Source organism: Scyliorhinus torazame, chromosome 6 (genome assembly GCF_047496885.1).
Source record: "Scyliorhinus torazame isolate Kashiwa2021f chromosome 6, sScyTor2.1, whole genome shotgun sequence".
In the NCBI taxonomy this organism is placed as follows: domain Eukaryota; kingdom Metazoa; phylum Chordata; class Chondrichthyes; order Carcharhiniformes; family Scyliorhinidae; genus Scyliorhinus; species Scyliorhinus torazame.
In genome coordinates this window covers 156,429,564-156,454,624 of record NC_092712.1, presented here as the reverse complement: position 1 = coordinate 156,454,624, position 25,061 = coordinate 156,429,564, and the positions used below count along the sequence as shown (strand labels likewise).

General features: G+C 44.7%; 1 protein-coding gene across 1 annotated transcript in view; it reads left to right on the top strand.

Annotated features, from left to right (window-relative positions):
* The window catches only part of nfx1 (nuclear transcription factor, X-box binding 1), a 119,874-nt gene that overhangs the window by 38,001 nt on the left and 56,812 nt on the right, over positions 1–25,061 (top strand). The window contains exons 6-9 of the mRNA XM_072509000.1: positions 327–398; positions 13,511–13,650; positions 17,047–17,146; positions 19,545–19,762. Coding sequence (XP_072365101.1) covers positions 327–398; positions 13,511–13,650; positions 17,047–17,146; positions 19,545–19,762 — 530 coding nt within the window. The remainder of the gene's footprint in view (positions 1–326; positions 399–13,510; positions 13,651–17,046; positions 17,147–19,544; positions 19,763–25,061) is intronic.

Genomic DNA, 25,061 nt, shown 5'->3' with positions numbered 1-25,061 from the left:
GTACAATAAGATCAAGTATATCTGATTAATTTATATCCAGCCAAAAAGAACTTGATAACAAGAAAGAATGAATTCAATCTAAATGGCAGAATTTAAAATGACCATATCAAATTGGTAGATCATCGCCACGGTTTTTGTAGACTGAGTAGGGTATTTTTTGGAAGTGCGTGTGTCATTTGAACCATTTTCCCACTAAATAGAGCAATATTTAACTTTTCTGTGTTACACGAATTACCAAAAGTATTACTTTCTAGCAGGGTTAAAGTGTTAAGTTAGTTTTGTACTTTCTCAAATAAAAGTCTCTGAAGCAGAATCTTTCCTTCCAGCCTATGTCATCCTGGACCGTGTCCATCATGTCCTGCATTTGTGACAAAAACATGTGAATGCGGCAGAACCAGGTAAGACACACAGTGATGTGGTTTCATTTTCTGAACATTGTGATGTGCATTTCAATTTTAGGGGGGAATATTTTGAATGTGTCATCTTTAAGATACTCAAAATTGTTGACTTCAATTTTATACTTTATTCTATTTCTCAAAACTTCATAGAATATGGTGCTCCGGTTTCCTCCCATAGTCCAAAGATATTCAGGTTAGGTGGATTGGCTATGTATGCTAGATTGCCCCTTGGTGAGTTACGGAGATAGGGTGGAAGATTGGGCTTAAGTCAGGTGCTCTTTCAGAGGATCAGTGGTACCTCGATGGGCCAAATGGCATCCTTCTGCACTGTAGGGATTCTATGATTCTAATGGTACAGCAAAAGTAGGTCATTAAGCCTGTCATGCCTTTGTCGCATCTTTGATAGCTACCCAATTAATCCACTCCCTTGCTCTTTGCTCAGCCCTGTTTTTTTATGTGCCTTAAAAGTAGCTCTTCAATTCTCTTTTGAAAGTTATGATTGAATCTACTTCTACCACCCTTTCAAGCATTGCATTCCAAATCACAACAACTTGCTGTGAAAATTTGTTTTCCCTCTTGTCACTTCTGTTATCAGTGCCTGGAATTTGTACCCTCTGGCGATTGACCCGTCTGCCACTGGAAGCAATTTCTTCTTGTTCTGTCAAAATCCTTCATGGTTTTGAATAATTGTTTTCAGATCATCCCATAATACTCTGTGCTCCTTAAGAAGAACCACTCCAATTTCTCTAGCCTCTCCACACAAGTTTTTATCTCCAGCCTCATTTTTCTAATGTATTTTAAATTACCAATTCAAATTTGTAGATCATCTCCAAGGTTTTCATAGACCGAGTAGGGTACCCACTCTTGAGGCCTTGCTATCTTTCCGAAATGTGGTCACAATTGAACACAGTACTCTACCTGAGGCCTAACCAGTGTTTCATAATCATAGATCATAGAATTTACAGTGCAGAAGGAGGCCATTTGGCCCATCGAGTCTGCATCGACTCTTGGAAAGAGCACCCTACCCAAGGTCCACACCTCTACCCTAACCCCATAACCCAGTAACCCCACCCAACACTAAGGGCAATTTTGGACACTAAGGGCAATTTAGCAGGGCCAATCCATCTGACCTGCACATAAAGATTAAGCATGACTCCCTTGCTTTTGTACCTTGTTCCTTTATCAAAAAGCCAATGAACCCATTTTTACATCACATTATTGAGGATTTGTGTATTAACTCAACCCCTCCCCTAATTCCTTCACCTCTTTAAAATCTTACTGTTCAGTTTATATTGACTTTCTTCATTCTTCCTGCCAAGTACAGTGTTATGACACATCGTGACCCTGCATAAAATTTACCCTGCTGTTCATTGTTTATTACATTTCTGACTTTCAAGTCACTGAGAAACTTTGTCCTATATACACAGGTCGTTAAAATGTATTTAAGACGGCAGTAGTCCTTATACTAATCTTTAGGGAAGGAAATCTGCTGCTGTTACTCATTCTGGCTGACATGTGACTCCAGACCCACAACAATGAGGTTGACTCGTAAACGCGTTCTGAAATGGCCTAGCAAGCTGCTCAGTTGTATCAAAATTGCTCCAATGTTTACAAAAAATAATTAAACCAGATAGATCACCCAGTATTGACCTATACGCTAAAAACAACACCCAACCCTGCAAAGTCCTCCATTCTAACATTTGGGGGCATGTGCCAAAATTGTGAGAGCTGTCCCGCAGACTAGTCCAACAATAGCCTGACATAGCATTACTCATAGAATCGTACCTTCCCGACAATGTTCCAGAAAGCACCACCACTATCCTTATTGCTATGTATTGTCCTACCGACAGGACACATACAATAGTGGTATGCAGTAGGGAGAGAATTGCCCTGGGAGTCGTCGGCATCGATGTAGACCCCATGAAGTCTCATGGCATCAGGTCAAATATGGGCAAGGAAGCATCCTGCTAATTACCACCTACTCTCTTGAACTCTTTCCCCCTCCCCTCCGCCCAAAATAAACTCTGAGGAAGTACTGAGGGTGGTATGGGCACAGAATGTAATCTGTGTGTGGGGGGGAGGGGGGGGGGGGGGGGGGGAGGCTTCAGTGTACATCACCAAGAGTGACTCCATAGCACAACCACAGACCGAGCTAGCCTCCTAAAGGACAAAGCTACTAGACCGTGTCTGCAGCAGGTGGTGAAGGAACCAGCAAGTTGAAAAAAGATACTTGACCTCAGCCTCAAATACTTTCCTGTCGCAGATGCATCTGTCCATGACAGTATCAGTAGACGTGACCACCACACAGTTCTTGTGGAGGTAAAATCCAGTACCATTGAAGGTACCCTCCATTGCGTTGTGTGGCACTACCACCGTGCTAAATGAGATAGACTTCGAACAGATCTAGCAACTCGCAACTGGGCATCCATGAGGCGTTGTGGGTCATCCACAGCAGCAGAATTGTACTCAGCCATGATCTGTACTATTGCCACCAAGCCAAGGGAGCAACCCTGATTTAATGAAGAGTGCAGGCAAGCATGCCGGAGCAAAAACAGGCAGACCTAAAAATCAGTTCTCAACCTGGTGAAGCTACAACATAGTACTACTTGCGCACCAAACAGCTAAGGAGTACGTAATAGAGCTAAGCATTCAAAACCAAAGGGATCAGATCTAAGCTCTGCAGTCCTACCACATGCCGTTGTGAATGGTGGTGAATAACTACTCACTGGAGGAGGCAGCTCCACAAATATCCCCATCCTCAATGATGGATGAGCCCAATGCAAGTCGAGGCTGAAGCATCCCCAACAATCTTCAACCAGAAATGCCAAGTGGGTGATCCATCTTCGCCTCTAACAGAGGTCTCCAGCATCACAGATGTCAGTCTTCAGATAATTTGATTCACTCTACATGATGGCGAGGAACAGCTGAAGGCACTGGATACTGCAAAGGCTGTAGGCCCTGACAATATTCTGGCAATAGTACTGCAGACTTGTGCTCCAGAACTTGCTGCACCCCAAGCCATGTTGTTCCAGTCCAGCTACAACACTGGCATCTACCCTACAATGCGAAAAACTGCCGAGGTTTGTCCTGTCCATAAAAAGCAGGATAAATCCAACTCGACCAATTACCACCCCATCCGTCTACTCTCAATCATCAGGGATGGAAGTTGTAATTGACAGTGCTTCAAGCAACACTTACTCAGCAGTAACCTCATTGACACTCAGTTTGGATTCTTCCATGACCACTCAGCTCCTGACCTCATTACAGCCTTAGTCCAAATATGGACAAAAGAGCTGAACTCCAGAGGTGAGGTGAAAGTAACTGCCTTTGATATCAAGGTAGAATTTGATTTAAGTGGAGCATCCAAGGAGCCCAAGCAAAAGTGGAGTCAATGTGATTCAGGGACAATTCTCCACTGGTTGAAATCATACCTAGCACAAAGGGAAATGGTTGTGGTAGTTGGATATCAATCATCTCAGCTCCAGGACATCCCTACAGGAGTTCTTCAGGGTAGTGTCCTGAGCCCAACTGTCGTCAGCTGCTTCATTGATGATCTACCCTCCATCAATGATGTACCCTCCATCATATGGTCAGAAGTGAGGATGTTCACTGATGGCTGCACAATTTTCCGCATTATTTGCAACTCCATGTGTAGCAAGACTTGGTCAACATTCAAGCACGGGCTTGTAAGTGGCAAGCAACATTCATGCCAGGCAATGACTATTGGCAACAAGAGACAATCCAACTATCTCTGCATTGGGGGGAGTTACCATTGATCAGAAATTTAACTAGACCAGCCATATATATCAGGCTACAAGAACTGGTCAGAGGCTGGGAATCCAGCAGAGAAGAACTCACCTCCACGCTCCCCAAAGCTGTCTACCATCTGCAGGGCACAAGTCGAGTGTGATGGAATACTCACCACTTGCCTGGATGAGTGCAACTCCAACAACACTCAATAAGCTTGACACCATCCAGGACAAAGCAGCCCACTTGATTGGCACCCCATCCACTACCTTCAACATCCACTCAGTCCTCCACCACCACTCCCTCCTCCTCCTCCACCACCACCACTCCCTCCTCCTCCACCACCACCACTCCCTCCTCCTCCACCACCACCACTCCCTCCTCCTCCTCCTCCTCCACCACCACCACTCCCTCCTCCTCCTCCTCCTCCACCACCACCACTCCCTCCTCCTCCTCCTCCTCCACCACCACCACTCCCTCCTCCTCCTCCTCCTCCACCACCACCACTCCCCCCTCCTCCTCCTCCTCCACCACCACCACTCCCTCCTCCTCCTCCTCCTCCACCACCACCACTCCCTCCTCCTCCTCCTCCTCCACCACCACCACTCCCTCCTCCTCCTCCTCCACCACCACCACTCCCTCCTCCTCCTCCACCACCACCACTCCCTCCTCTTCCTCCACCACCAAAGCCAAGTGGCAGCAGTGTCTACCATCTACAAGATCCATTGCAGGAATTTACCAAGGCTCCTTCAACAGCATCTTCCAAACCTGCAACCTGTACCACCTAAAGGACAAGGGCAGCAGATGCATGGGAACACCACCTTAAGGTTCCCATCCAAACCACACGTCATCCTGACTTGGAACTATGTCACTATTTCTTCAGTGTCGTCTTGTTAAAATGCAGAAACTCCCTCATCCGGCACAGTGGGTGTACCTACATCACATGGGCTGTGATGGTTCAAGAAGGCAGCTCACCACCACTTTCCCGAGTACAATTTGAAATGGGCAATAAGTGCTGCCCTTGCCAATGACTCCCGCACCCCTGAAAGAATAACTATGGAGAACAACTCTCCTCCAGTCTGAAGAGCAACTGTTAACACTACTCACAGCTCTCTTATCATTTAAGCAGTGTTATATCCATGTTGTCACTGTCTTTATAATTCTGTGAACTTCAACTTTACAAACAAATCAATTGCCAAATGCCTTTTGAAAGTCCAAATGTGCAACTTCAACTGTACTAACTACCCTTATTAGCCTTCGGTTATTTTTTTAAAGAACTCAAGTTAGTCAAATACAATTTGGTTTTAATATATCTGTGCTATTCATTTACCAGCCACTACTTTTCAAAATGCCAGTTAATTTTGGACTTGGTACAAAATTGAAAAAGTAATCGAGGAATATGTAGGTTTTAACTGCATGGGTGAGGTGTCAAAGGTGATTATCTGGGAGGCTTTATAGGCGGTGGTGAGGGGTGAGGTGATCTCGTTCAAGGCTAAGCTAGACAAAGAGGAGAGGTTGGAACGTCAGAGGGTAATAGATGAGATGCTGGAGGTAATTGGGATGTATGCAGAATATGGGGACCCAGCAAAGCTGGAAAAGAGAAAGGAACTCCAGTCGAGCTTTGACTATTTATCTACCAGAAGGCGGTACGCCAATTGAGGCAAACAAAGGGGTGCAGTGTATGAGCATGGAGGGAAGGTATGTTGGCGGGTCAGCTTCGAAGGGAGGCTGCAGCAAGGGAAATTGTCCAGGTGCGGGGCAGGGCAGAGAAGTTGGTGGTAGCTCCAGATCAGATTAACAAAGTCTTTAAGGAATTCTATGAGAGGTTGTACAGGTCAGAGCCACCTGGGGCGGGGCCGGGAGATGCAGGAATTTCTAGATGGGCTGGAGTACCCGAGGTTAGGGGAGGGGGACAGGGCTACATTAGAAGGGGCGATAGTAGAGCAGGAGATAAAAGATTCCGGTGGAATATTATAAAAAATTCAAAGATAAGCTGGTACCGCTGATGGTGGGGTTGTTTGAGTAGGCGATAGGGAAGGGGGTGTTACCACAAACTTTGGGGCAGGCATCGAATTCCCTGAGCATCGAATAGATCATAAGGTGCCCTTGTATGCCGATGACTTGTTATTATATGTGTCGGAACCAAGTGTGTCAATAGGGGGAATACTGTCACTGGTTCGGGTGTTTGGGTCTTTCTCGGGGTACAAATTAAATCTAGACAAGAGTGAATATTTTGTGGTGTCTCGTCCAGGGGTGGGAGCAGGAGTGGGGGGGGGGCTTCCATTCCGTAGGGCAGGGACTCACTTTAGATCCTGGGGGTGCAGGTTGCTCAGGATTGGTGGAGGGGGGTGGGGATCTCCGTAGGTACAACATTTCTAGTTTGGTGGGGAGGGTGAAAGCTGATCTGGCAAGGTGGGACGGTCTCCCTCTGTCACTGGCGGATGGGGAACAGGCGGTTAAAACAAATGTGTTGTCGCGATTCCAGTTTATTTTCCAATGCCTGCCGATTTTCCTGCCAACAGCATTTTTTAGAGAGATATGCTTTGGTCCTGTCCAAAGATTGATTACCTCGTTCGTATGGGGAGAGAAGGTGGCCAGAATTACTACAGAGAGGAAGGCAGGCAGGGGGTTTGTGTCTTCCTACCCTGATGTATTATTATTAGACGGCAAATGTGGAGAAGGTACGGAGCTGGGTTAAAGGGGTCGACTCCCAATGGGCCAGAATGGAGGAGAGTTTGTGTAGGGGGTCGGGATTGAAGGCACTAGCAACAGCGCCGCTCCCGGAGGCCCCGGGGAAGTACTCAGGGAGTCCGGTAGTAATAGCTTTGTTGAGAATTTGGAGGCAGTTTCGCCAGCACTTCGGGTCAAGGGAAATGCTATTCGGGGGAACCATGGATTTGAGCCAGGAAAGTGGGTTGGAAATTTTCAGGAATGGGAGGAGAAAGGAATTAGGACACTAAAAGATTTGTTTCTTGGGGGTCAGTTTGCAGGATTGAAGGAGCTGGGAGCGAAGTATGGGCTGGAGCAGGGGGAAATATTTAGATACATGCAGGTTCGAGACTTTGCTAGAAAGGAGATACAAAGCTTCCCAGTAGAGCCAGCTTCCACATTGCTGGAGGAGGTACTGATGACAGGGGGACTGGAGAAGGGGGTAGTATCGGCGGTTTACAGGGCTATTTTGGAAGAGGAGAAGGCGCCGCTGGAAGGGATTTAGGCAAAATGGGAGGACGAGTTGGGAGAGAGAGTGTGGAGGAGGGGTTCTGGTGCGAGGTGGAGGCTGAAACAGCGGAAGGTGGTATATAGAGCACACCTTGCAAGAGCGAGGATGAGCCGATTCTTGGAGGGGGTAGAAGATGAATGTGAACATTGCGGGGGGAGGGGGGCCCGCACACCACTTTCATATGTTTTGGTCCTGTCCAAAGCTGTAGGATTACTGGAAGGAGGTTTTTAGGGTAATTCCTGAAGTGGCACACGTGAAACTGGACCCGGGCCCTCGGGAGGCCATATTAGGTGTGTCGGAGCAGCCGTGGTTGGAAACGGGTGCGGAGGCAGATGTTGCAGCCGTCGCCTCGTTGATTGCCCGAAGGCGGATCCTGTTGGGATGGAGAGCAACCTCTTCACCCTGGGCCATGGCATGGTGGGGGGACCTGCTGGAATTCTTGATTCTTGAGAAGATCAAATTTGAGCCGAGGAGAAGGATGGAGGGGTTCTCCAATTCATGGGCGTAATTCATTACGCACTTTCAAGAATTGGATTACATCGAACATTGGGGGTGGGCTGAGAGGGTTGGGGGGAGAGGGACTGTATGTGTTAATGGTGACTGTGGGTGATTCCTGATTCCTTTTTGTCATTTGTTTATGTTAACATGCGGGCTAATGTTTGGGTGTTTGGTGGGAGGGTGGGATCGTTGTTATTGAATGAGGATTGACATTGCATTCGTCACTGATGATTGTTTATTATTGGGTGTAAATTTGGGAGAAAATGTGAAAAAGGAGGAGAATAAAAATATTTCTTTAAAAAATTTTTTTAAATTTTGGACCTGATTATTGTGTCCAATAATTTCCTACCAGTGATATAGGTCCGGTTAGTCCGTTAATTGCCAGTCTTATTCCTTTCCCCAGTTTTTGAATAATTGTTTAAAAATGTGCAATCCTTTATTCCTGTGGCACTGTCCCCATATAGCTAAGGAGGATTGGAAAAATGTGGGTATAATTCCAAACAATTTTCATCGTTACTTCCCTCAGTGTCCTCTGGTCCATCCCATCTGGCCCCTTGTATTTTGACAACTGCCAAGCTTTTAAATATTTTTTATCTATTATTATATTAATCATCTTTATTAGTGTCACATGTAGGCTTACATTAACACTGCAATGAAGTTACTGTGAAAATCCCCTAGTCACCGCACTGCGGCACTTGTTCGCATACACTGAGGGAGAATTCAGAATGTCCAATTCACCTAACAAGCACGTCTTTCAAGACTTGTGGAAGGAAACCAGAAGACCCGGAGGAAATCCACGCAAACACGGGAGAACGTGCAGACTCCGTACAGTGACCCAAGCCGGAATCGAACCCAGGCCCCTGGCATTGTGGAACAACAGTGCTGATCAATGTGCTGCCGTGCCGCCCATTTGGCAGCATCTTTTCCCCAGTGAAAACAGATGTAAAAGCTTACTTAGTTCCTCAGCCATACCCTCTGCCTCCACAAGACCTTTCTTTGGTACCAGATTGTCCCCACCCTACCTTTGACTACCCTTTCACTACTTATGTTTATAAAATAGCCTTGAGCACCCTTCTATGTTTGCTGCTAATCTATTTACTTGCACTCTATGGCTGTCATTCCCTTTTTTAGATCTTAGGTTCTCATCTGTATTATGAGCCTTACATTTTTCATAAGGTCTTTTTTACTGTTTTAAGTTGATTTCTATATCTTTAGCTCCTCCCCTTTAAGCTATGCCTTTGTTATTGCTACAATATCATAGTCACACATGTTGACTTGTGTTTGCAACTCACCAATCTTACATATCATGCTGTGTGCATTTAGGGACATGCACTCAAAGCGCCTATCAGGTTGCTTCACATTTGCTTTGTCGGGTCCCCTATTTCTGGTCTACGTTTTACTCCTGTGTTATTTGTCTCTCCCAATCCTCTGTGCACCTTGATGTTTCTGTTGTTTCAGCATGATACCCTTCCCCACAGCACTAGTTAACCTTCTCAGATCTCTGTTGAGATGCAATCTGTCCATCTTGATCTGGCCACACCTCCAAATCTGAAACTTTCCCTCCTGCACTACTTCTCCAGCTGTCTTAGTCTGTCTTATTGTACAATTCCTATACTGACTAGCGCATGGCACTGGGAGTAATCCATAAATTTACTACCTTTAATGTGCTGCGTTTTAAACTCGTTCCATAGCTCCTGAAACACTGACCTGAACCCTTTTCCTTCATATGTAATTGATTCCAGCACAGACAATGTTCTGTTCTTGACACCAGGGTGGCAACATTATGTGAGTCGCCAAAACATCTGTAGTTCCCTAACTGTTGACTTCACAGTGACCATTGCACTTTTATATTGTTATATCAGCACTTCATGCCCCTTGTATTCTAATCCCATAGATGTAAAAACCAAGCTTGTTGAATTTTTTGATTATTTTCTATACTTGTTCAGGACATTTCAAATCTATTCTTGTGTCTAAAATCTCAGACACTTCGACCTTTTACCAGGTGCCCTTGTTTGTGAAATTAACAAAGGACAAAACAGTTCCACAGTTCAACACTATTTTATTCACAATTCTCTCACTCACTCAAAATATGACTCAGACTCACAGTTGAGCTCTAGGTATTACCCACACGTAGTGAAGGAGGCTGGCCAGACTACGATCACTCGATGTGAATATCTTCTCTGGGCTTTGAAACCCAGGATCCCTTCTTGCGATGGTTGTGCCCGGGGGACTCCCAGGTTATCGCTAAAGATCTGTTCTGATGTTTCTTCCTTTATACTGGTCTGCTAGCATTGAATCATAGGTATACGCCTACAACTGGTCTGAATTCTATTCTCTCATCCAGACCCAACTTGTTAATGAAGAAAAGCTACTTCTGTTTATCCAGGGTGATTCAATAAATATTGTCCTCTGAAACACCCTCATCTGACCAGCTAATGGCCCATTATGGAGTCTGATGGCTTGTTTTGTTTGTTCTTCTTCCTGTTGCAAAGTTGATCACCTGTGTCTGGAAATGTGTTGCATATTCATAACATTGTCTTGTTCTTATGTGCAAACGTGAGTGGGCAAAGTCCATATAGCAATAATGGGTTTATGTGTTGACTTGAGTGCTCTTGCAGACAGCCAGTATCAATTCAGCCAGTGCCTCGTGTGGTAGGTTCTGTCCCTGGCCTGTGTCTTGTCAGCCTGTTTTTAGTAGTACCACACTATTTATCTGGTCCCCCACGTTTCCTTGCATGACCACTGATTTAAGCTTTTTACGATTTAGAAAGTATCCTATTCTATCTTTCTTGGGTCCAAAGTAGATGATCGCCCATCTGCCCACATTGAAAGCCATTCGCCACAGCTTTGCCCATTTACTTACAATTGCAGAGATGTGGATAGATTATGTTTCTACCTACATGGCTTACAATGTTGCCTGGCTTACAATGTTGCTTATCCATGTGTCATTGAAAAGTTTGGACATGGGTTTTTCTATCCCATCATCTCCTCCTGTCTTGCATGTAGCTACTGCTACCAGGAGGTCTGCTCTCATGTTATGTCATGCTCTGACATTCCATGACTGATTATGGTACTTTTACTGAGTGGGCAGACTGACCATTTGTTTCCTGAGCAACTTGACTGTATCCTGGATATGTCGAAACACCCTGTCGGTCACTGTCATAGAGGTTTACAGCATGGAAACAGGCCCTTCGGCCCAACTTGTCCATGCCACCCAATTTTTACCACCAAGCTAGTCTCAATTGCCTGAATTTGGCCCATATCCCTCTACCCATCTTACCCATCTAACTATCTAAATGCTTTTTAAAAGACAAAATGTTACCCGCCTCTACTACTGCCTCTGGCAGCTCTTTCCAGATACTCACCACCCACTGTGTGAAAGAATTGCCCCTCTGGACCCTTTTGTATCTTTCCCCTCTCACCTTGAACCTATGCCCTCTAGTTTTAGGCTCCCCTACCTTTGGGAAAAAATGTTGACTATCTACCTTACCTATGCCCCTCATTATTTTATAGATCTCTGTAAGATCACCCGAAGCGTCCTACGCTCCAGGGAAACATCTTGGCTGCTGGCCTACTAACTCATTAGGATCTTCTGCCTCGTCCACTGTTCCCAGTCTTTGTACACTTAGAAGGAGTGACATTCCCACATCAGGCCAGTGGAAACTTATTTAATCATCATCTAAGTCATCAATAAACCCAGTGAATAGTTGAGGGTTCAACACAGACTCTCCCGCTCGTCTGCCTCCCTCCCCCGACACTCCCACTTGCTCGGCTCCCTCACATCTGTCCTTGCTCCCCCTCACCTGTCTCCCTTCCAGCTGCCCTCCTCGCCCTTGCCCAGCTCTTTCCTTGCCTTTGAGATTTGCACTTTTGCTTGCTTATTTTGGTTTTTTTTTTTTTTCAAACCTTTTTCGTCATCCTAGTGATTTTATTGGCAGGAATTGCTCTTGCCCCTCAAACACTACATCCTAACTGGAAAGTGATATCTGGGTTTTGTTTTTGGGAATTATCAGCCCTTTGGTACCTTTCCATAGCAACCATTTTTTAAGCTTTTAACCATGCGGAGCATTGCAGCCGAGCCTAAACACACCTTCGTTCAACACTGTTTAGTTCATCAAAACGATATCTGCTTCTGAAAGAACTATTTACTTATTCCTATATTGACTATTTTCTAAATGGGGGAAATGCTTAGGAAATCAGAAGCACAAAGGCACTTGGGAGTCCTGGTTCACGATTTAAGGTTAACGTGCAGGTTCAGTCCGCAGTTAGAAAGGCAAATGCAATGTTAGCATTCATGTCGAGAAGGCTAGAATACTTCTGAGGCTATATAAGGCTCTGGTCAGACCCCATTTGGAGTATTGTGAGCAGCTTTGGGCCTCGTATCTAATAAGGATGTGCTGGCCTTGGAAAGGGTCCAGAGGAGGTTCACAAGAATGATCCCTGGAATGAAGAGCTTGTCGTTTGAGGAACGGTTGAGGACTCTGGGTCTGTACTCGTTGGAGTTCACAAGGATGAGGGGGGATCTTACAGGAACTTACAGTATAATGTAAGTTTGGCCTGGATAGAGTGGACGGGACAGGATGTTTCCACTTGTAGGAAAAACTAGAACCAGAGGACACAATCTCTGACTAAAGATACGATCCTTTAAAACAGATGAGGAGGAATTTCTTGGAAAAAATGAAATGAAATGAAAATCGCTTATTCTCACAAGTAGGCTTCAAATGAAGTTACTGTGAAAAGCCCCTAGTCGCCACATTCCGGCGCCTGTTCGGGGAGGCTGGTACGGGAATTGAACCCGTGCTGCTGGCCTGCCATTGTCTGCTTTAAAAGCCAGCTATTTAGCCCTGTGCTAAACCAGCCCCTTCAGCTAAAGGGTGGCGCATCTGTGGAATGCTTTGCCGCTGAAGGCTGTGGAGGCCAAATCACTGACTGTCTTTAAGACCGAGATAGATAGGTTCTTGATTAATAAGGGGGTCAGGGTTTATGGGGAGAAGGCAGGAGAATGGGGATGAGAAAAATGTCAGCCATGATTGAATGGCAGAGCAGACTCGATGGGCCGAGTGGCCTAATTCTGCTTCTATGCCTTATGGTCTTATGACTGTATTGTTAAAAGGGAAAAAAATGTCTGTAGGTATAAAGTACTGGATGGATCTCCTGGTGATTGAGTCAAAACAAATCGTGTAACTCACTGATGAAGCCATATTTGAAATAATGTGTAGAATTTTGGCACCTTGAATTTGGAAGCGCACGTTAGAGGAAGAATATCTCCGAAATCAATACTCCAGTGGATGAGAAAACAATACTGGCCAATGAACCAAGCTTTATTTAATAAGTTAAATGTTGTATGGTCTTCACCTTGGCTCTTTCTTTAATTAGTACAGAAATGCGATTGATGCCCATTTACAGACTAATCAAACCTCCAGCTATTCCCTTGTTATAGTGTCTAACTTAGATTTTTGCATTAGTGATATCGTTGTTGACTTTGAACAAAATCAAAAACAAGAAAATATGTAGATGTATCAGATTTTTTTTAAGTGACATCAGATATTTGATAACTGTTCAGGCACTTCAGTGATATTGTGTTTAGTTTCTGTGTAATAAACTTCTAAACCCTTTCAGAGGATTTGCATTTTTCCCCTCTTCATAGTCAGTCAGTTCGTTGTGGTCAACCTGGAACCATCCACTGCAGTAATGTGTGTGATAATCTCCTCAATTGTGGAAAGCATACATGTGCCCAGGTGTGCCATGCAGGAAAGTGTCAGCCATGTCCACTTACTGTTGAGCAAGGTAAGTAACCAGAGTCTTTATTCCTGATGCAACATTCTGATGGTTAGCCAGTAGATTTTCCTGAGCTAATTTGGTTGAAGTTAAATTTGTCACTACAGTTATAGAAATCATTAAAGAATATGGCAAGCTGCATTAATTAAATATTGAGTAAAACGAATGTCACTAAGTTAAAGCAGTTTTTTGTGGACAATTCTAAAGTCTGATCTGGCATTTTAATTTCATCACAGCTCTTAAATAGAAAGGTTGATGAGTTGTAACTTACATCAAATAATCTAGACTAGAATAGTTACTTTCACAATCCTGTCAGTGAACTTTCTTTTGGATTAGTTAAAAAAAATTAATTCAAAAAGATAGCATGATGAGATGTTCCCATTTGCACAATGTACTCCATATGCAGTATGCTTATTAAAATTACTCAAAGCAAATGCATTTTATACATAACCGATGTGAGTGAGGTTTCTGAACCAATTTTGATAACCCAATTTCTTGTGACAAAGATGTGCACATTAGGTGGATTGGCCATGCTAATTACCTCTTTGTGTCCAAAAGGTTGGTTGGGGTTACTGGGTTACGGGGATAGGGTGGAGGCATGGGCCTAAGTAGAGTGCTCTTTCCAAGGGCTGGTGCAGACTCGATGGGCAGAATAGCCTCCTGCACTGTAGGGATTCTATAATTTCTTGTAAAAGTTCCACAGCGTGACTCTGTTAACATTGGTTGTGGGAAGTGGACTTTTATTAGTCATTTGTGTGGCAGAGAAACCTGCTGGGTCACTGTCTGTGCGGACGGTCTGCACATTCTCCCCGTGTCTGCGTGGGTTTCCTCCGGGTGCTCCGGTTTCCTCCCACAGTCCAAAGACGTGCAGGTTGGGTGGATTGGCCATGATAAAAGTGCCCTTAGTGACCAAAAAAGGGTAGGAGGGGTTATTGGGTTACGGGGATAGGGTGTAAGTGATGGGCCGAATGGCCTCCTTCTGCACTGTATGTTCTAAGAAACCATGTAGTTTTGTTAGCAGAGACACTATATGAGGAAATAATGCGCAAGAACTATGTTATTTGAAAAGGGAGATAGTAGAAATCCAGAGAACTATAGACCAGTTTAATGTCAATGTTAAGAAGGATAATGGCATTTTTCTCAAAGGTGTAATAGGATAATATATTGAAATCAAGAACAAAGTAGTCAGCAGGGAAGGTAATACTGAACCAACTACATAGCATGATTACAGCATAAGAAAGGCTACTTGCCAGCTCTCTGCCAGAGCAGTTCACCTTGTACCACTCCCCTGCCTTTTCCCTGTAGCCCTACACTTCTTTCCTCTTGAGATATGATCCAATTCTCTTTCGAAAGCCATGAGTGAATCTACCTGTGCCACACTGTCAAACACTGCATTCCAGACACGAACCACATGCTGCATCTAAAAGAGAGTTTTCCTCATGCTACCTTTGCTTCTTTTGCTAATTACCTTAAATTTGTGCCCTCTAGTTCTTGATCCTTTTCTAAAATATTTATTCATGGAATGTGGGCATGGATCCTTCCACCAATAGGAATAGTTTCTCGCTACCTATCTGTCGAAGTGCCTCATGATTTTTAATACCTCAATCAAAATTGTTTGTCCAATTTCAGAATCGCATCTAATGTTTGACAAGCATGGGCTGGTTGGGTACAATAAATACTTTTCCTGTCGCAAACAACCGAAGGTACATGCAGTTTGATATGATCCGCCAGTCATATCAAACACCTCCACCCTGTCCCCACAACCCAGCAACCCCACCCACCACTAAGGGCAATTTTGGACACTAAGGGCAATTTATCATAGCCAATCCACCTAACCTGCACATCTTTGGACTGTGGGAGGAAACCGGAGCACCTGGAGGAAACCCACGCAGACACGGGGAGGATGTGCAGACTCCGCACAGACAGTGACCCAAGCCGGAATCGAACCTGGGACCCTGGAGCTGTGAAGCAATTGTGCTATCCACAATGCTACCGTGCTGCCCAGACTAGCACTCGTGTTGCTACTGGATCATAACACAATGCTTCACTTGTTGATCAAATTTTTGACCTTTTTTCATAGCCAACCTAAAGTTTATGATACATTTATCACATTCCCCTAAATATTCTGCTGCCACTTGATCCATTTGACCCACCTCATTCCCAAAAACCAGCCTAGTTGTGCCTTCTTTCTTGTTGGGCTGGAAACAATCATAGAATTTACAGTGCAGAAGGAGGCCATTTGGCCCATCGAATCTGCACAGGCTCTTGGAGGAGCACCCTACCCAAACCCACACCTCCATCCTATCCCCGTGATCCAGTAACCACCCAACTATGGGAATTTAGCATGGCCAATTCACTTAGCCTGAACATCTTTGGACTGTGGGAGGAAACCGGAGCACCCGGATTAAACCCACGTAAACACTGGGAGAGCATGCAGACTCCGCGCAGACAGTGACCCAAGCCAGGAATCGAACCTGGGACCCTGGAGCTGTGAAGCAACTGTGCTAACCACTGTGCTACCGTGCTGCCCCATGATGTAGAAAATTCTCTTGACATTCTCTATTTATACTACCACTATCCAAGTCTATACTCTGATAAATTAAGTCCCTATGATAACTGTAGTTTTTGCACACTCAATTTTCTTGCAGATTTGTTCCTCTATCTCTTTCCCACTAGTTGGTGGCCTACTGAATACACTGAGCAACTTCTTTTAAAAATATTTCATGGGATGTGGGCAGTGCCAGCCTTTTTCTTGCCGATCCTTAATTGTTCTTGAACTGAATGGCTCCCGAGGCCATTTCAGAGGGCAGTCGACCACATTGCTTATGTATATTTATCGGGAAAGGTTGAAAAGCCTGGATCTTTTTTCACTTGGAAAGAGATGGCTAAGGAGTGACTTGATAGAGATCTTTAAGATCATAACAGAGTTTGATAGGGTAGAAAAAAAAATTCCACTTATGGGGTATCCAAGGCTAGAGGACATAAATATGAGATTGTCACAAATAAATCCATTGAAGAATTCAAGAGAAACTTGGTTTATCTGAAAAGTAGTACAAAGGTGAAATGCGTTAACAGAAGGTAAGTTTAAAGCAAATAGCGTGGATTAATATAAGGGACGCTTGATAAGCCCATGGGGAAGAAAGAAATAGAAGAATCTACTGATGGGGCTAGATGAAGAGAGGGTACTTGTGCAGTGTTTTAACGCTGACATAACCAAGTTGTCCAAATGACCTGTTTCTATACTATCGATGTGATGTGATTCAATTCTTTTGTTGTTTTTACCTTTCCTCTGCATTGTGAAACTTCTCGCGTACAGTAATCTAGTAGTGTGATAATCTGTAGACTAGGAAAAAAATCTAAATTATGTCATCAAATAATCAGCTCCTTTTACTTTGCCTCCTCTAGCCTGCTATTGTGGAGCTACCTTTCGAGAAGTACCATGTGGAACAGATAAAGAAGAATATGATGGCATTGGCTACTTTTCTTGTCAGAAACCTTGTGACAGGTGAATTGAGACACAGATGTACATTGTAACCCTTTACTTAGCATAGCAGATCTCGGGGAGGTAGCACTTGAAAGTGAATCAGAGAACTGTTGTGTATTGTGCACCACTAATAAAATTTGGCTTGCTAAGTGAAGCCAGCTATCTCTTTCTCTTTCACTGCTTCCTAGAGTTAGGATTTATATTGGTGCTTGTTTCTTCTTGCATTGCTTAAGTTTAAAAATGTGTCTTTCTCTTTTTTTTTTCACTCTACTTTTTTGCTTTTATGTAATCCCTGTTATTCAGTCTCTGGATCACCTTAGCATTTGTTTGTCCCCAATTTTTGATTGTTATTCCTCCCACTAGTTTTGCTGCTAAAATGGAGTTAAATTAATAACAATAAACACCGCCTGGTGTGTCCAGTGCCCATCCTTTTTTTTCTCCCTCACAGAATGGCTGTATTTTCAAACCAACCCAATCTCTACCGAAAACAAAGTAGAAAGTTCCTTCATTGGAGGAGGATTGCAAGTGTGCATATTGTTTATTTTATCAGTAGTTTCCATATTTCTTGGAGTTGGGACTAGTCAGTTAATTCTTAGAACCTTTTGCTGTCCTCTTGCTTAGAATATTGGTACGTTTTTTTAAAAATGTGCCCTTTATTTTGTATTGCTTGATCTACTTTGATTTTCTCTCTTTCTTTGGTAGTCATCTGTTTTGCTTTTTCAATGAATGAGCACTTGCATTACGATGCAGATTGTGGGGGCATGTATGATATAAAACTTTAAATCATTTTAAACTTCTGACATCAGTAAAATCCTTATGAACCATATTTTGTTTTGCGTTGTGCACTGTCCAGGCAGGGATAGTGCACTGTGAGGAGAAGAGTGTGCTTTTTCGTGATGGTCAAATACAAAAGCCAATCAAATCTCAATCAGATGTGCTGCACACTGGCGAAATTATGACATTTGCGGGCAGGTTGCAACACAATTTTTTTAATGGAATTTGGCATGCTCTCTACCATCCATTTAAATCGGCAGCTCTGTGATTGAAGTTTTGAGTCTTGAGAGTAAACTCGATTGGCGGCTGCAACTTCAGTTTTGCGTGCCATACGCACTTCAGGAGTTGCTGGCCTCTGCAACGTGCAGTGATGGTGAACACTGTAAGTGTTGCTATTTTTGGAAAAGCAAAATCCCGACCATCTTTTTTGTGTTAAAATGTAATTCTTGCTGTATTTGAGCGCAGTTTTATGAGTACAGCTGAAAATGGGGTTATCACAAATTTTTTAATTAAGTGCGTCAAGTCCATCACATTTGAGTAACTATATAAAGCCATTTATCTGATTCATTGATAGTAAATTAAATATTTTTTGAGATTCAATTTTGAAAGATGCCTATTTGTGTCCTTGCACCCAATAAACATCTAAAGACTTGTAAATGGGCACATTGAGCAGAAACTTGCCACGGTGATTGATTTGATTTGAGAGTGGGGTCAGCTTCCGCCATGATTTTTTTAAACCGTTGCAGAAAATCATGAACACTTGATTAACGCTGGAAATTTCTCAATCTCTTGTGCCCGTTTGCCTGTTTCTGGACAAATTGCACTGAAAAAAAAACAAGGCTACCTAGTGGAAACTCACCCCAATTTTGTCTCGGAAAGTGAAATGTGATTCTGGAATTAACATGTTTTCCACAGCAAAAGCTTAGGATTAAAGTAGTGTTTTTTTTCCAAATAAAAGAAAAGACCATTAGGCCATTATGATGACATTTATGTTGACATTGTGAATTTTTTCAGAGGAGTGGGATGGGTTTGTTAATGGATGGATAAACAGTAAAGTGAACATGTTTATGTTACAAGTGGCAAAGGCCACACAGAATTTGATGCCATGGTAGAGCATGTGCAGTTCCAGTATTTCTCAAGTGTTACTTGTGTAACCTCCTCAATACTGCGATACATTCACAACATAGCATTCCAAGTTTTTCTATATATTTGTATGTGCTCATGCCATGAGGGATAAGTTAGTGAATTGTTTGCCTTCCACAATTCGTTCTATCTGTGTTGCATTATAATGCCACCTAATTTGGAAAAAAGTGATATTCTTCAAACATATAATGTGCATGAGAGATTTCCGTGAACAAAAACCCAGTAGCACCTTGTGTTGTAAAAGTGAGTAGAACCAATACTTTTGTGTGCAAACAATTTTTTTCTTCTAGTTACTTTGATTATGAGCATCTATCTAAATGCTGTTCTTTTAAACTTTCAAATTTCTATAGTGCAATTTCAATTTGTAATGTGTGGCATCATTGCTGTTATCAATATTGAAAATCATTAACAAATAACATTCTATCACATGACTGATGGTGACTTTTACACCCGATTGTTCACATTAAGGTTTCATGGATCCTAAACATGTTCACTCCCTTAGGAAGCTCAACTGTGGAAACCATAACTGTCTCCAACTGTGCCATCCATCTGCGTGTCAGCCATGTCCTCGCCTGCCAGAATTGGTGCACAGCTGCCCTTGTGGGCAGACTCCTTTGTGCAAACTTCTGGAGCTTGGTTACCCTGAGCGTAGGAACTGCACCGAATCTATACCATCATGTGGGAAGACTTGTGGCAAACCCCTACCCTGTGGTTCTGATGGTGAGGACAGCAGATAGCTTTGATTACTTGTGTTTTTGAAATCAGTTTTAAAAACATTAAATTTAGATTTTTTAAATGATCAGATGTTGTTTCATCATTATTGAGGTTTATTGATTAAACTTTAAAAGTGATTCATGACTTATGAATAAGTGGCTCAACAGTTCTAATATTACATGTACTGATCATCCCCATGATATTTGGTAATAGGATTGTAATAACGGTAACTATATTTTGGTAATTTTTTAATAAGCTGTTAAAATAACTAGGGAATAATTACTGTCTGTCCATTATTTTCAATATGAGATGCCTGATATGGAGAAAGAACCTATTTCCAAGTTAATTATTAAAGTTTGTAAAGCAAGTTCACCTACCTTGCTCATTCTAACCTGTGCCTTTGTCAGAATTATGGTTATGTTTATTAATGACAAGAAAGAACGCGCCACATTGAGGGTGCAGTTACTTCATCATTATTGGCCATATTACTTTGTTCAGCACAACCCATATTTGGTATTCAAACATAGTACAATAATTAGAAACAAAAAAGTTGAAGATTTGAGATAAAAACAAAAACTGCTCAAAATATATAGCGGTTCAGTGTATGCCTGCAAAGAGAAAATAAGCATTAACAATTCTGATTATGAAACTTATACCAGAACTGGAAACTTGGGTTAGGGGAACAGTTTGGTACAGATAAAAAGAAAAAGGGAAAAGCTGAGAATTAACAGAATCCGAGAAAGGGAGTTTACTGGTGATCTGATAATTGCTTAATTCAAATAATAGAATGGTTGTAGCACAGAAGGAGGCCATTCAATGTGTTGTGTCTGTATTTGGTGTCTGCAGGAGCTACTCACCTAGTTCTATCCCCCTTTCCCCTGTAGATAGAAAACTGTTCAATTATGTAAAAAGTCATAAGTGAGGCAGAGGAAATATTGGGAACAGAAATGATTCAGAGGTGGCGGCCATGGAGGGTAGGTCGCACATTTCATAGCTCCTGCCTGTGACCTTTTTCTCCCGTTTTTCCCCGGATTTTATTGGATAAATAGGTGAAGAGTGAGACAGTGAGGAGAAATCCCCCTCCAGTGTATGGAGAATTGGACCAGAAGTGGCCGTGTGAGAAGACAAAGTTCTACAAGGAAGACGCGAGCAGAGCTGGCAACGCGGGAAAGCATGGTGGAGAAGCAAGGCCGCGGGGAGATGGCGCAGTGGTTGACGGAGCAGCTGGTGAAGTTTTTTGAAGGTTGCTTTGCAAAGCTTAATCAGGACACATTGGACCCGATCAAAGCTTCGATTGATTAGGTGGTGCAGAATCAAGAAACCCACAGACATGCAATCCAGGAGGTGGAGAAAAGGGTGTCCGAGCATGAGGAATACCTAACCGTGCTGGAGACCAAGATGAACAACCGCCAGAAAGAATGCTGGAGAACAGGTCTAGGAGGCAGAATCTTCGAATCGTCGGCCACCCTGAAGGCTGTCAGGGATCGGATGCGAGGGCCTATGTGACAAACATGCTGGAGAAGTTGATGGGGGCGGAGGCATTCCCTCGGCCCCTGGAAGTGGATAGAGCGCACAGAGCCCTCGCGAAGAAACCCTGAGCGAACGAACCACCGAGGGCGATGGTGGCACGTTTGCACCGATTCCTGGACAAGGAACACATTCTGCGGTGGACCAAGAAAGAACGGAGCAGCAAATGGGAGAATTGTGAGCTGCACATTTATCAAGACCTGGGCACGGATTTGGCCAAGAGGCGAGCTGGGTTTAATTGGGCAAAAACGGGCCTCTTTAAAAAGGGGGTGAAGTTCAGGATGTTGTATCCAGCCTGTCTGATGGTCACATATGAGGAACGGTGTTACTTCGAAACACCAGACGATGTATGGACTTTCATCAAGGAAAAAAGACTGGAGGTGAACTAAAGACACTGAATCCTTGGAGAGTATTGTAGTGGCGATTTGTTGAAAATCACTTTTGTGCTGGTTTGAATAAGTAGTGTGTGCAAAAAGGAGCTGTTTCGATGGCTAAAGTTAACTTTGTCTTACTGGGAGCTGAGTGGGGGGGGGGGGGTTTCTGTGGTTGTTTTTTCTGTGGCCATTTTTCCACTGTTTTTTCTGATGTTTGTTTACTGGGGAATGTGATGCTTTGAATATGTTTATCCAAGGGGGGGGGGTGGAGGGGAGACAACAATGAGGAGACAGACTGTTTGGTGCCATGGGTGGGAGCTATCAAGTCAGCTTGGGTCAGCTGACTCACTGAAGCACAGTGGGAGTCGAGCAGGTGTTAAGCTGGAGCTTGATATGGGGGGTTGGGTTTCTAATGCTGTTATCAGGAGGGGGAGCTGCTTTGCTGACGGGAGGAACTGTTACTGGGGGATAAATGGGAGGTTAGGGACGGCGAATGCCCGAGGGGGTGCTCGAGGAGGAGGCGGGCCTAAAAAGGGTGATGACTAGTCAGGAGGGGGGGGGGGGGGGGGGAGCCCTCCGACCAGACTGATTACATGGAACGTTAGAGGGTTGAATGGGCCGGTCAAGAGGGCTCACGTGTTTGCGCATTTGAGGGGGCTAAAATCGGTCGTGGCAATGCCTCAAGAGATACACCTAAAGGCTATAGACCAGACTAGATTGAGAAAGGGGTGGGTTGGCCAAATATTCCACTCTGAGCTCGACTCAAAAGACCAGGGGGGATAGCGATCTTGATCAATAAACAAGTGTCATTCGAGGCAGGGAGAATCGTGTCAGACATGGAGGGTAGGTACATAATGGTGAGTGGGAAGCTGGAGGGTATATGCTCCGAATTGGGACGATGTGGAATTTATGAGGCAGGTGTTAGGTAAGATCCCAGACTTAGAGTCACATAACTTGATCATGGAGGGAGATTTTAATACTGTCATTGATCCGGAATTGGACCGGTCAAAATCCAGGACAGGGATGGTGCCAGCCGCGGCAAAGGAATTGAAGGGGTTTATTGAACAATGGAGGTTTGCACGGCAAAGGAGTTTTCTTTTTTCTCCCATGTCCGCAGGGTTTACTCTCGCATCGACTTTTTTGTTCTGAGCAGGGCTCTAATCCCGGGGGTGGTGGATATTGAGTATTCGGCAATCGCAGTGTCGGATCATGCCCCACATTGGGTGGATTTACGGGTTAGTTTGGAGAGAGGACAACGCCCGCTATGGAGGCTGGATGTGGGGTTGCTAGCGGACGAAGCGGTCTGTGGGTGGGTGAACAAGTCCATCCAAAACTACCTGGAAACACATGATACGGGGGAGGTCTCTGCAGCAACGGTTTGGGAAGCTTTGAAGGCAGTGGTCAGAGGGGAATTAATCTCGATACGGACCCCCCAGAGAAAAGGCGGAACGGGCTGAGAGGGATAGGTTAGTTGAGGAGATACTCCAGGTGGGCAGGAGATACTCGGAGGCCCCGGACACTGGGCTACTGAGGGAGTGGCGGAGGTTACAGGCGAAATTTGGGCTGTTGACTACAGGGAAAGCGGTGGAACAGCTGAGGAAGGCAAGGGGGGCGATCCATGAGTATGGGGAAAAGGCTAGCAGAATGTTAGCGCACCAGCTCAGAAAAAGGGAGGCGGCCAGGGAGATAGGGAGAGTAAAGAGTAGAGGTGGGATCATGGTCCTGGACCCAGTGGGGGTGAATGAGGTGTTTAAGGACTTTTACAGCAAATTATGAGAGTCGGAACCCCCGGCTGGGGTGGAGGGGATGAGGCAGTTTTTGGACTAGTTGAGGTTCCCGAGGGTGGATGAGGATCTGGTGGAATGGCTGGGAGCCCCAATTGAAATTGAGGAAATAATTGAGGGGCTGGAGGGCATGCAGTCAGGCAAGGCCCCAGGACGGACGGCTTCCCAGTGGAATTCTAGACGTTTTCAGAGATATTGTGTCCACTGCTGGTGAGGATATTTAATAAAGCATGAGAGAAGGGAGTCCTCCCCCCAACAATGTCAAAGGCCTCGATTTCATTGATCCTGAAACGGGAGAAGGATCCGGAGCAATGCGGGTCATATAGGCCAATTTCTCTACTGAATGTGGACGCCAAACTGCTAGCTAAGATACTGGACACAAGGAGAGAGGATTGTGTCCCGGGGATGATAGGGGAAGACCAGACGGGATTTGTAAAGGGCAGGCAACTCTAGGGCAATGTTCAAAGTCTTTTAAATGTTATTATGGCGCCCTCAGAAGGAGGGGAGATGGAGGTGGTGATAGCGATGGATGAGGAGAAGGATTTTGATCGGGTGGAGTGGTATTACTTGTGGGAGGACCTGGGAAGGTTTGGGTTTGGTGAGGGCTTCATTGACTGGGTGCGGTTGCTCTATCAGGCACCAGTAGCGAGTGTGCGTACGAACCGGCTGAGGTCGGGGTACTTTAAACTACACCGAGGAACAAGGCTTGGGTACCCCCTCTCCACAATACTGTTTGCTGTCGCTACAGAGCCATTGGCCATGGCGTTAAGAGCCTCTCGGAACTGGAAAGGGCTTGTTCGGGGAGGTGGAGCACTGGATCTCGCTCTACGCGGATTACCTGCTCTTGTATATTTCAGACCCGTTGGAGGGGATGGGGGAAGCTATGCGGATCCTCGGGGAATTTGGTAATTTTTCAGGGTATAAACTGAACATGGAGAAAAGCGAGATGTTCGCGATCCAGGCAAGAGGGCAGGAGAAAGAGACTGGGAGAGCTGCCGTTTAGAATGGTAGGAAGGAGCTTTCGGTATCTGGGAATCCATGTAGCCCGGGAATGGGAGGCACTGCACAAGTTAAACCTATCCTGGCTCGTAGAACAAATGAAAGGGGACTTCAAGAGATAGGACATGCTCCCGCTATCACTGGCGGGCAGGGTACAGACTGTGAAAATGACGGTCCTCCCCAGATTTCTGTTTGTCTTTTAGTGCCTCCCCATCTTTATCCCAAGGGCCTATTTCAAGCGGGTGAATAAGGTTATTGCGGGCTTTGTGTGGGCGGGTAAAATCCCACGAGTGAAGAAAGTGTTGCTGGAGCGCAGTCGGGGGCGGGTGGGTTGGCGCTGCCGAACGTTTGCAATTACTACTGGCCGGCTAATATAGACCTGATTAGGAAGTGGGTAGTGGTGGAGGTGTAGGTGTGGGAGCAGATGGAGGCGGCGTCATGTAAAGACACAAGTTTGGGAGCACTGATATCGGCACCTCTTCGGTTCTCGCCGGCCTGATACTCCACAAGTCCGGTGGTGGTGGCGGCTCTGAGAATCTCAGGGCAGTGGAGGGAGCATTGGTTTGGACCCCGATTTATGATAATCGTCGGTTTGTACCCCGGGTAGGCTGGATGGTGGGT